Below are 13,025 nucleotides of genomic sequence, written 5' to 3'. Positions count from 1 at the left end.
AGGAAGGGGAGCCGAAGGTGGAGAGAGGAGCCCACTCCTCTCCCATCGCTCCATTCTCTCCATCATCTGGTCCATGGCTGATCCGATCCGATGGAGGACGGTGGTGTGGTGGAGAACCCGTTCCTCCATCGATGGGAGAGGGTTGGCTGCTGCTCCTGCTGACTCCATTTTTTGGTGCGGGATTCTGTAACGCTCTGAGTGTCGGGAGGTGCGAAGTCAGACGCAGGAACAGCAGAGCTTCAATATGTTGAGTCTTTTAATACTCAACTTGCAAACACAATGTCCAACACGGACGTACTGGGTGTCACACACAACGGTCCAACGACACGATAAACAACCCCAGTCCACAATAATAACATCCACTCCCGAAATCCAAAAGCCACAATGAAACAATCCCGCACAAAGAAGCGTACGGGCTGGCTGACTAATAAAGCCACACTAATTAACAATTAACTGAGCACAGGTGATACAAATAAACACATAAGGAGGGGGAGGAAAAAGAGTCAGTGGCAGCTAGTAGGCCGGTGACGACGACCGCCGAGCGCCACCCGAACGGGAAGGAGAGCCTGCCTCGGTTGAAGTCGTGACACCTTTGATATTTTAAGTCGATATTGTGCACCAATATTTAGAAGCCGTTATATTAAAGGAAGTGCCCTTTAATATAGACCACATGGAAAACTCTATAAATCAGATTTTTTACATATGAGAAAAGAAAAAAACTCAGGTTTTTCTGACTTTAACCCAGTTATGTGAACTGAACTCTTGTTTCAATATGGCGAAACTATAACTTTTTAAATTATTTTTTCAAAAGAAATATTGAACATATAATAATCATAGAGTAAAAGCAGGTGAGCTGGTTCTACTCTTTCTGGTGATTTGTTTCATTGTGGAAAACTGATCGTGTTGAGCAAAACAACCCTGATAGGCTAGAAATTCTTTAACAAATGTTTTAACAATATATTCAACTGCCCCTCCCTGTTGCACACAACAAGCTTGCATCCCCCCTGTCACAAGTGGATTTATGGCTGATTTAAGATGAAAACCACAACCCTGTTACTTCAATGGCATTTTATTGGCACTTACTATAGACCTTTTGGGGGGTTTACCCCTTAAGATGAGAAAACTTGTTTTTATTATGTTAAACATATGCTCTTTATGCCAGAATGTAAAAAATAGGTGAAATTAATATTTTCATTCTGAAGTTACATTACCAAAATGTACTCTATTCGTGGAAATTCAGCTACAAATGTAGCATTGGCGTACTGCTATTTAAGTGATAATGCCCGATGAACTGGTGTTTGGAGGATATATTGGCAGGGGTCTTGTTAGGAAACCGTGTCAATATATCCTCCAAACACCGGCTTCAAGGGCATTATCACTTTTATACAACGGGTTACCAACATATTCAAATAATGATTGACACATTTTTATGAACGTTATTTTCCACAAGATATAGTCCCGACACAAATCTAGGGTTGCTACCCCAGCCGGCTGGTCGTTCGTTCTATTGGTTCGGTTGCCAGAGACGCAACCCAGTCCTTCAGTCTTTTTGTTCTGTATCTACGGACATTCGTTCTCAATGTTTCATTGCCATACTTGCTAGCTAGCCAACTACGGCTAACTTAAAGTCATGTCAACGTCAAAAATAATAACAACAGTGGCTGCATTTGCATTTGTTTAAGCTGTTTTCTAGTGACATTTATTTGGACACATCCATAACAATGAGCTAATGATGTGCGATTTCGCCTGGCATAGAACATGTGCTCTCTCGTCAGGACACTGTTGTTCAGAGGAGCTAGCCAACAACACAGCTAACACAATCACTTCAAACTGAAGCTGGAAAGACTGCAAACTAGCTGCACTTCGTTTCATTTGACCTTTTTTCAATTGACATTTCTTTGTATATATCCACCAAAAATTATGCCAGCTGATTCATGATTTCGACTGGCTGAGAAACGCTGTCTGTCTGTCATCCTGACATAGTAATGAACGACCCCTACACGTTCATTACTATGAGACAGCTGGAGATCGAATTTGAATATTGAAACAATGTTGCAAATATCGGAGAGAGACAGCAAGGTTTATACAAATCTCCACTGTTGAAAACTAAATGTTAGTCTAAAGGAAATGTGAGATAATGTCTCGATGCTTTTTATACTGGAGATCAAGTTTATAATTCGCCTGGCTGGGCTGATGAGACAGTGGATTGCGCAGTCAGATGGAACAGAGTACATTTTTTATTTTTTTATTTTTTTATTTAACCTTTATTTAACTAGGAAAGTCAGTTAAGAACAAATTCTTATTTACAATGACAGCTTATACCGCCCACTAACCTGGACAAAGCTGGGACAATTGCGCGCTGCCCTATGGGACTCCCAATCACAGCCGGTTGTGATACAGCCTGGAATCGAACCAGGGTCTGTAGTGACACCTCTAGCACTGAGATGCGGTGCTAGAGGCTCAAGCGGCATTTTAACATCATAGATTTAGTCTGTGGTAACTTGTGGAATAGACACCGGTGTAACGGCTTTCTTCCTGGGGTGAAGGAGAGGACCAAAATGCAGCGCGGCTAGTGTTCAACATGATTTAATAAAGAAGAGACAATAACGTGAACACTATACAAAATACAAAATAACAAATGTGAAAACCGAGACAGTCCTATCTGGTGCAGAACACAAAGACAGAAGACAACCACCCACAATCCCCAACACAAAACAAGCCACCTATATATGATCAATCAATCAGGGACAACGATTGACAGCTGCCTCTGATTGAGAACCATATTAGGCTGAACACAGAAACAGACAAACTAGACACACAACATAGAATGCCCACCCAGCTCACGTCCTGACCAACACTAAACAAGCAAAACACACAAGAACTATGGTCGGGACGTGACAACCGGCTGGAATGCGGTTTAAACCAATCAGCTTTCATGATTAGACCCACCCATTGTATAATTTAAGTTTAAAGGATTCTAAAGTTTGTAATTTCCTCTTTGAAAAATGTATAAACCCCTACAAAAACGCCAAGTAATTATAATCCACATAATTCACATTTCCTGTTGCTGCAAGATCATTTTTCTGATGTAGCAAATTGGTTCAAAATAAGATACTACTGTACTAGTGTTGCAAACAGAGTGCACACAAAACATGTACTAGCACAGAGGGGCCACAGCGATCTGACAGAGAATGGTGTTCAACTCATTTGTCATGCATTCAAGCATTCAGCACACCACTATGTAGAAGAATAAGAACTTTGGAAACCATTATCATAGTATTCTGATTGTGGAATATTGTATGAGAGAACTTAGAAAACTTTATAGAACATAGAAATGTAGAACTTCTGAGAGACCTTACCTGCTAGGCTTAACAATAGCAAGACCAGAGTCTTCATATTCATCTAGACAGGGAGACAAATAACACTTAGAAACACAGAGTACGCAATTTGTAGGATTTGGTATGAAAATTTGTTTCCCTCCATTAGTTTAGTATGATATATTACGTTACTTTAGGTTACTTTATGAATGGAATAACGGTCGTACAATATCATATAAATTAGAGGATCTATAGTATCATACGCCTTACCTGGTTGTACAATATCATACTAATTGTATAATGTAGCTTATCATACATCTTGGAGGAGGTATAGTATTATACGTCTTTCTCTGAGGCCAGGCTGCTTTTTTCATTGTAACGACAAAGGTTAGGAGAATGTACATACATTTTAGGAGAAGGATTAGCTAAACTGCTACAGTTGTCCCTGAAGAGATTCAAACATGCAACCCTTGGATTGCTAGGCGGCCGACCTCCCTACATTCGTTTATGTCTAAAGTAACAAGACCATTAGTGTATATCATATGTCTTGGAGGTGCGTAAATATATGTATAATATCCCTCATATCACTCTGATGTCAGCCTGAACTGAACAAATCAGCAACCTTGCTCTTTGTGAAGAAAAAATGTATAATTTCATGCTTTGTTATTGCCTTACCTGTGAACGTAGTCAAGGTAATGGCTCCAATTGTCTGCTTTGTGATGTGTGCCTCTGTATGATCTTGTTATGAGCTCTCCTGGCCCTATAAAGAGCTGGTCCTGTATTACCCCCCTCCCCTAAAACACCCCTCCACTCCTATCATGTGCAGGTAAATTCCTAAACACATTTGTCCTCTATTTCAGTGTCTCTTCAGCAGCCCTCTATTTTTCTCCCTCTGTTTCATGGTTTCCCAGACTTTACAGTCAAGAAAACAATATCCCTATCTCAATATGTAATAATTATAATGTTACAAATCAACAACAGTCGCTGGCAGACTCATTGTAACAGCGCGTTTTGGTCACGTGTGTGGGGCCTTGTAGAATGAGTCTCATAGAAAATGTATATAAAATGAAATAGTGAATGTAGTTCCTGCTTGTCATAGCGGCAGATGTATAACACCAGGTTATAGAATGGCAATTTAACTGTAAAGTGGTCATTGTTTTGTAATCCTGCAATTGTCAATTTCCTTTGGGTATTTTGAATGTGATTAAAGATTTAATGACAATGGACTTAGCCAAACCTGTTTTCTGAAATGAAAATGTATGTCAGACAGAAGTACAGTATTGGTCAGTATGATCCAATCCCACTAGGGATCAACCTCCTGATTCAGGTCACTACACAACAGCGAAGTGTCTGATAGGACACTGGACAAGAGACTGAGGTCCAGTCTTAAAACAACCCAGTAGTCCCTCCCCTTCAGTGTTTATTAGTTTAGTTTACAGATAATTTAGCTCCTAAAGAAATTGCTAGCAAAAACAAAGAATTATGCTGCATGTATATCTTTATCTATCAGCCTGTCATTAATCTATCACTCACGTTTTGTTTCGTGAACTTTGATCTGCTACTTTATTTATTGCAGCTTTGCATTTTGTAATCAGTCTCATTTCCATTTTAGTGGCCTTACAAGAAAAGGTAGTAAATATGGTAAAAATACTGGTATAGCTGTTGATTAATGTTTCCCTGTGGTCAAAGGGAATAGTTAACCCCTCCATCATGTCAACCCCTCCATCATGTGTGCGTGTGTGTTGAGCTAACAGCAGCAGTGTCCTCTCTCAACACAGCAGCTGCACAGACAGTGGCTTGGAAACAGGTGCCACAGCCGTGTGTGTGTGTGTGTGTGTGTGTGTGTGTGTGTGTGTGTGTGTGTGTGTGTGTGTGTGTGTGTGTGTGTGTGTGTGTGTGTGTGTGTGTGTGTGTGTGTGTGTGTGTGTGTGTGTGTGTGTGTGTGTGTGTGTGTGTGTGTGTGTGTGTGTGTGTGTGTGTGTGTGAATGAATGAATGAATGCACCTACATGTTAAATGTATGACAGTATGTACTTGTCTGTGTGAATGTGAGTGGTGAGACACATAATACCCATGATCTAGGGGAGCAGAGACACAGTAGCCCATCCAGCTGTCCCTCTCTGATCCCCTCTGTGTGTGTGTGTGGAGCCTATTGACCTCCCCAAAGCCACCTCTGTCTATAGGATAGAACAATGGCAGTGTGTTTTCTTGACTCCATCTGTGTGTGTGAATGCGCCAGCACAGGAGGTTGGTGGCACATTCATTTGGGAGGACGGGCTTGTGGTATTGGCTGGAGCAGAATTTGTGGAATGGTATCAAACACATGTTTTCCGTGTGGTTGATGCCATTCCATTTGCGCCGTTCCGGCCATTATTAAGAGCCATCTGCAACTCAGCAGCCTCCTGTAATGTCCAGCGACTGTCACGACTTCTGCCGAAGTTGGTCCCTCTCCTTGTTCGGGCGGCGTTCGGCGATCGACGTCACCGACCTTCTAGCCATCGCCGATCCACTTTTCATTTTCCATTGGTTATGTCTTGTCTTCCATCACACCTGGTTCTAATTCCATCAATTACATGTTGTGTATTTAACCCTCTGTTCCCCCCCATGTCCTTGTCCGTAATTGTTTGTCGTAGTACTTATGAACTGTATGCAGGTATGTACCGGGTTTTGTTTGACCCATTTATTTTATTGTTCTGTTGATGGTGGTTTATGGTTATTAAACACAGCCGTAAATCAGTTTCTGCTCTCCTGCGCCTGACTTCTATGCCGCCAGAGCATCGCATTACAGCGACTGTCAAACCAACACCTTAACTGTTACGCCAAGATGTCCAAACCCCCCACTAGACCTTGGTTCAAGTCCCGGTCGGGGCTACACCCAAATTCGCTACAATATAATTGATTGGTTTCATTGACTCTGCCCCTAATTGACACATTTTTAGCTACAACTTCCGAGTCCGTTGGAGAGGATCAGCTTGAGCAAAGTGAGGTGTAGTAGAATTACTGATCTACAAATAGCATTCCCTGCCAAATAATAGTTTTTGTGCGATTAACATTCGCAGAGCTACGTCTAGCCTGGTTCAGGCCTTCCCCTCGCCAAACACATGCACGACCAGACATTGATTGGTTGATTGGAGACAGCTTGTCTCAATTAAATAACATTTCCTAGGATTTTCTACCTGCAGCAACACTAGTGGATAATGCTGGAAATACCGGTAAAAGAAAAGTGGCTCAAAAAGTACCTAAAAAGCATGGCCCTACTTATAATAACCACACATTTTTAAATAAAAACATAAAAATATCTACATTTGCAAAAACAGTGCTGTAGCCTAGATTGTACAATGAGCATAAACAGAAAGATTAATGTTTTCCCAACTTAGAACTTGTTACTTCAACAAGAAAAGTACACCTTTGTCACAAATTGATAGAGAAAAGATGTTTGCTACAAATTGGTAGAAAATTACAAATTGAAAAAAATCGCTATTTTGGCTACTGTAGGCTATATCTAACATACATGATAGTAGCAATGACACATTAAAGCTGTAATATGTAACTTTTTGGGCGACCCATCCAAATTCACATAGAAATGTGTGTTATAGTTCTGGCATTCATATTGAAAGAAAGTCTAAGAAGCCATAGTTCTGTACTGTATGCTATTTCTATATCTTCCATTCTTACGTTTTGTTTTGCATCTTTTAATTTCGGTTTTGTACACCAGCTTCAAACAGCTAAAAATACAATATTTTTGGTTGTGGAAAATATATTTCAAAGCAGTTTAGTAGATCGTACAGTGATTCTCTACACTATGCTTGCGTGTTTTGTCACATAAACTGAAATTAGGCTAACTATTAGAATTTTTGCAACCAGGAAATGGTGGATTTCTGCATAGTGCATCTTTAAGTTCCACAACTTTTAGAGAACGTTGTGTGGTGGTTGTGTGTTTGCTGGGTGGTGTATTGTGACGGTATACACATTGGCCCATTATTCGTTAATAACGTTGTACATAACCGTTTATTGCCTACACACACTGAAGATGTAAATCCTCTTCGAGGACTAATCGTTTGTCTACTGTAGCGCGCTCACCACGTGTGTCGTGGTGAGCGCGCGCCTGAGTATCTCCGCTAGATGAAATGGTCTCCAACGGGAGCGCGCACATAGAAAACTTCAAGAACTTCTGAACGTCTGAAAATGTTTCAGTCTTGTCTGGAGCGAACGTTCTCAGACACTCAAATATCTTTCTAGGTTATTTAAATTCACTGGACACTGTTTACTCGTTTGGAAGAACTATGGACAGCATGGGGATGTTGTCTCTTATCTTCCTCGTCTTGTTGCAGAGTGAGTAGATGGAGATGCAGACTTTTATTAGTTTTATCTTGGCCCAATGGATATTTTGTCTGAAAATACAGTGGTGGAAAAAGTACCATATTCTCATATTTGAGTAAAAGTCAAGATACCTTAATATACATTTATTCAAGTAAAAGTGTAAGTCATCCAGTAAAATACTAATTGAGTAAAAATCAAAAAGTATTTGTTTTTAAATATACTTAAGTATCTAAAGTAAATGTAATTGCTAAAATATTCTTAAGTATCAAAAGTGAAAGTATAAATCATTATATAAAGCAACCCAGACCGCACAATATATTTTTTTTTATGGATAGCTAGGGGCACATAATTTACAAACGAAGCATGTGTGTTTAGTGAGTCCACCAAATCAGAGGCAGTAAGGATGACCGAGATGTTCTCTTGATAAGTGTGTGAATGGACCATTTTCCTGTCCTACTAAGCATTCAAAATGTAACAAGTACTTTTGTGTGTCAGGGAAAATGTAACAAGTACTTTTGTGTGTCAGGGAAAATGTTACAAGTACTTTTGGGTGTCAGGGAAATGTTTTTGGTGTCAGGGAAAATGTAACAAGTACTTTTGTGTGTCAGGGAAAATGTAACAAGTACTTTTGGGTGTCAGGGAAAATGTAACAAGTAAAATGTACATTATTTTCTTTAGGAATGTAGTGAAGTAAAAGTAAACATTGTACAAAATATAAAGAGTAAAGTAAAGTACAGATACCCCCCAAAACTACTTAAGTATTTTTACTTAAGTACTTTATACCACTGTGAAAATAAGATTTCAAGGGGAGTCAATGAGCTGTCATGCATACTGCAACCTTCATACATATGACTAATACAGGATAGTTGTATTCAATACCATACAGGCTATATGGTATTGATATTTGATGATTTTCAATCTATTTTACCTTTATTTTAACAGGTTAGTCTCATTGAGATGAACAGTCTCTTTTACAAGAGAGACCTGGTCAAAATAGCAACACACAAAGTTCCAGACACATTTACAACACAGAGCACTACAGTTTAAAAACATCAGTTTACACGTTAAGCAGCAAGATGGTTTGGGAAACTGGGGTGCAAATGTGGGTCAAAACATTGACAGCCCCCCACTTTATTTTCCATCATAGTGTTTACCATAGCAGTGCCTCTCAAGCTGTATGTGTGTGTAAGCGATATATATATGCATTGCGTGCATTGTATGTTCTTGTGTATGTGTCCCTGATACTAAGCACACTTTAGGGAAGAGTGGGACGGGAATCATACAGATCTTCTATTTACATTAGACCCTCTGATGCTGTCCAAGCCCAGAGATCTAGAGACTGATGAAAGGCCAGATCTCTGAGGGGCTCCAGGGTTCTGGAGAGCCAACCTCTCTGATGCCTGGTGTAGGCAGGCAATGGTCCTGTTTAATGTTGTCGATAGCCCCTCCATGACCCAGCTGCTAATTGGCCAGAGATGCAATCAGTTGCTATTTGGAAGGGTTATAGACTGTCTGTAGTGTTTGAGGTTGTTCTTCCAAACGGCCATGGGAATCGTTATCACTGTTCACTGGTCCAAAGAAATCTGATGTAATATCAGCAATTACAGTTAGGTTAGACGACTGATGTGTGTGTGTGTGTGTGTGTGTGTGTGTGTGTGTGTGTGTGTGTGTGTGTGTGTGTGTGTGAGAGAGGTAGAGAGAGAGAGGTAGAGAGAGAGGTAGAGAGAGAGAGAGAGAGAGAGAGAGAGAGAGAGAGAGAGAGAGAGAGAGAGAGAGGTAGAGAGAGAGAGAGGTAGAGAGAGAGAGAGGTAGAGAGAGAGAGAGGTAGAGAGAGAGAGAGAGAGAGAGAGAGAGAGAGAGAGAGAGAGAGAGAGAGAGAGAGCACTCACTACTGTAAGTCACTCTGGATGAGAGCATCTGCTGAATTACTCAAATGTAAAATGTGTGTGTCTGAAAGAGAGAGAGTATAAAAAAATAATCTCCCAGATAATATGTTTGCCTGTGTTGATATTTGCGTGTTGTTTCAGTATGTGTGTATTCCTATGTTAGTTTAAGTGTGTGTGTAGGTTAATCAGGTCATGTAGAGATCAGTGGTCTGCCATCCATCACCTCCATTCCTCCTACACATGACATTCCTGCTGGTAACACCAGGCACCAGGGCATATCTATTCTGTGGGTTTACTCTGCCTCGCTCTGTGTGTGTGTACATGTGTTGGTGAGTGTGTATAGTAAGTGAATGAGTGTTTGCATTGTGTGTGTGTGCGTATCTCTTTGTCTGTCTGTGTCTGGATTTGTGTCTGCTCTTTCTCAAACAAATACCTTCTGAAATACCCCCCTCAGCCCAATCTGGACTGTGTAGTACAAATCTCAGTTCAGTCAATGTTTACGTAAAGTTTTTGTATATAAGAAAGAAAGTTAGAAGTTAGAAACCTTGCTACAAATAGTTAATGTTGAGTGCTGCCTCTCTCTCTCTCTCTCTCAGGTCCTGCCTCCTTCTCTCTGACAGTGAGCACCAGTAAGGCCAAAGTGGTGGTCCATGAGAACACAGGTACGAGAGGAGGAGTTAGATGATGAAGAGAAGGGGAGGGGATGAATTGTGAGTTCATGAACTGTTTGTTCACTGTTTCTGTCTCTCTCTTTGAATTTCTCGGTCTCTGTCAGACGCTGTGCTGTCCTGTCAGTTCAAGACAGAGAAGGAGACTAACCCTCGTATCGAGTGGAAGAAGAAAGGGAAGGACATCACCTTTGTTTATTTTGATGGCAAATTCAGCGGTGACCACTATACCTCCCTCTCTCTCTTCCTCCTCGCCTCTCTTTCTTCAACCCTTTTCCTGATTCTACTATACTGCACCGCTCCACCTCTTCTCCGTCTCTCTTATCTCTTCCCCTCTAACACCATCTCTTACTACATTCCTCCCCCTCTTATCTTGTTGTTATTTCTTCTTTCCTCTCTTTACACTTTTTCTCTCATCTTTGTAACCCTTGTCACCTGTGGTATCCAAGGATCCTTTGCAGGTCGGGCCAAGATCGAGGGTGCGACGGTGACGCTGCACGCCGTTACCCAGAAGGACTCTGGGCTGTACCGCTGTGAGGTCAGTGCTCCAGCAGACCACACCAACCTGGGAGAGATTAACGTCACCCTCAACGTACTGGGTGAGAGTGTGCGTGTGGATGTGTGTGTGAGAGAGAGATTGAGGGTGTCTGTGTATTTGTGCTGAGGGGCCTTTGTGCGGTCATTAGTAATCATATCCTCCTCCCCCAGTGCCCCCCCACACCCCGTCCTGTGAGGTGCCCAGCTCAGTTTTGTCTGGGGCAGGGGTAGAGCTCCACTGTAAGGATAAACTCAGTGTACCCCCTCCTACCTACATCTGGTACAAAGACAACAAGGCGCTGAGCACCACACACACAACTGACACCTCCTTTAGCATGGACACTGACAAGGGAACACTGGTGAGTATAATGTAATGGAGGTGGTTCACGTGCTTGATCAAAGGCACGTTAATGACGTTTTCTCACACTGCATACTCTCTTTCTGTCTTCAACGATTGTCTACTCTCTCTGTGTGTCTCTGGAGCAGAAGTTCAAGAGTGTGTCCAAGGCTGACTCAGGCCAGTATCGTTGCGAGGCATCCAACAGTGTGGGGGCGCCAAAGAGCTGTGTGGCCCATCACATGAAGGTCATGGAATGTATGTACAATCCAGTGTGTGTGTTAGGATGTTTGTGGAAATTTGAACCCTTTCTGTCTTTTCTCTTCCTTTTTATCACCCTCTCTCTCTCTTCCAATCATCAATCATGCTTATCTTTCTTGCCTTTCTCTGTTCTCTCTCGGCCCCTATCCCATCTCTTCGTCCCTCTGTGCCCCCTCTTTTCAGATCAGTTGAGTATGACGACACTGATAGCCGGAGCTGTAGGTCTCTTCCTGCTCATTGTCATGTGCTGCCTGGGTGTGTGCCTCTGTCATCGACGGGGCTGCTGCAACAAGAGTGAGTACTTACCACTACTGACTGAGCTTGTGACTGACTGATAACATGAACAATATGTTTTAACTGTCCTGTTCTTCATGTTTGCCAACAGAGGAGCAGAAAGGAAGAAGGTTAGTGTTTCAGACAACCATTCTGGCAACTTATCATGGTGTTTTTCATTAGTTCATTTCATTAGTTATAGCGATTCTTTACAGAAAAAATAAAATAAAATAAAATAATTAATTGTGGTATTTGTCTTTTTTCTTTTAGCACCAACTCCTACAATCCACCTCCTCCTCCCACCAGAAACGTGAGTGTGTTCCCAACCCTAGTTCTTCTACTATCAGTATTGGCTTGGTAGAGAAGTTGTCATGTTTTACATTGGACTGTTCTTTGAGCAGTTGTTGACCACACCGCCGTGTTGATAAGACTGAGTTGTTGATAATACCAACAGGTTTAGTGAACTGATGGATACTCTTTCCCTTTCTGCAGCCCAAGAACTACAAACACACCCAGTCCTTCATGATTTGAGGGTTTCCTTTGTGAAACTCAAATCAAAGCTTGAAGCAGTGAAATCACACAAAGTCCCCCTCCAACACACACACACACACACACACACACACACACACACACACACACACACACACACACACACACACACACACACACACACACACACACACACACACACACACACACACACACACACACACACACACACACACACACTGGGTGGATGGATGAGATTGTTCAACATACCTATTTTAGCTTGTTTACACCACTTAGTGGCCAAAGGATGATGCACAATGATATATTTGTCACAAAAACTGTCACTTGCTGTATGTACTCTTCTCTTTTTGTGCTTTATAGAAAATTCTGATGTTTATGACTGTATTGAGAATCAACGATGTGTATTATTATTGTTGTTTTACAGAGATGCTTTTATAATTATGTTTTTAAAGTATTTGTTTGCGGCTTTGGATGTAGCCTACAAGGTTTCTGTGTGATGAAGGATATGTGATGTTTGAACAGGTGTCTGTAAGCACTGACGATTTTTAGATAGCTAGTTTTTAATTAAAGTTATTTTACCAAATGATGCCTTCTATTTGACAAAATGATAAGTTTGGCCATGAACCTCATACTGATTCTAATCAGTTTTAAAATGTATAATTTATAAGAAACAAAGAGGTAGGAAGGTACTAAGTAGTCGGCTGAAAAAAATAACATTTGTTTGAATGTTCAAGCTGTCATCAGGCACAGATTTTCATCCAGTTGTTTTTTACATGATCGAACCACAAGGTGGCGGTACAGTGTAGGATATTTATCTGGGGCAGACTGCACAAAGACCTTAGCAAAGATTGTCAACTCTATACATTATAATAGTATATATTAGTGATCTACAAACTACGGCACTATTGTTCATTTTG

At 41.2% G+C, this 13,025-nt stretch overlaps 1 protein-coding gene across 2 annotated transcripts; it reads left to right on the top strand.

Annotated features, from left to right (window-relative positions):
• The first annotated feature begins 7,533 nt into the window (after positions 1-7,533).
• Positions 7,534-12,223, top strand: LOC129816975 (junctional adhesion molecule 2A-like). Of its 2 annotated transcripts, XM_055871978.1 has the most exons (10): positions 7,534-7,648; positions 10,119-10,184; positions 10,298-10,408; positions 10,640-10,789; positions 10,899-11,086; positions 11,214-11,322; positions 11,509-11,619; positions 11,711-11,729; positions 11,869-11,908; positions 12,091-12,223. In XM_055871978.1, exons 1-10 carry the CDS (start codon positions 7,600-7,602, stop codon positions 12,127-12,129), a joined length of 882 nt encoding a protein of 293 aa, XP_055727953.1. In that variant the 5' UTR covers positions 7,534-7,599; the 3' UTR covers positions 12,130-12,223. The 2 variants fall into 2 exon arrangements, with proteins under 2 accessions (XP_055727953.1, XP_055727952.1); XM_055871977.1 differs by having other exon boundaries at positions 10,298-10,789.
• The last annotated feature ends 802 nt before the right edge of the window (positions 12,224-13,025 follow it).

This window comes from Salvelinus fontinalis, chromosome 19 (genome assembly GCF_029448725.1).
Source record: "Salvelinus fontinalis isolate EN_2023a chromosome 19, ASM2944872v1, whole genome shotgun sequence".
Classification (NCBI taxonomy): domain Eukaryota; kingdom Metazoa; phylum Chordata; class Actinopteri; order Salmoniformes; family Salmonidae; genus Salvelinus; species Salvelinus fontinalis.
This window is presented reverse-complemented; position numbering and strand designations above follow the sequence as displayed.

Bases quoted from the DNA above. Each gene is read 5' to 3' on its own strand.
- LOC129816975 (XM_055871977.1), top strand. From the start codon at position 7,600: ATGGACAGCATGGGGATGTTGTCTCTTATCTTCCTCGTCTTGTTGCAG. The intron at 11,087-11,213 runs GTGAGTATAATG...TCTCTGGAGCAG, and splicing joins ACACTGACAAGGGAACACTG to AAGTTCAAGAGTGTGTCCAA. The intron at 11,323-11,508 runs GTATGTACAATC...CCCTCTTTTCAG, and splicing joins TCACATGAAGGTCATGGAAT to ATCAGTTGAGTATGACGACA.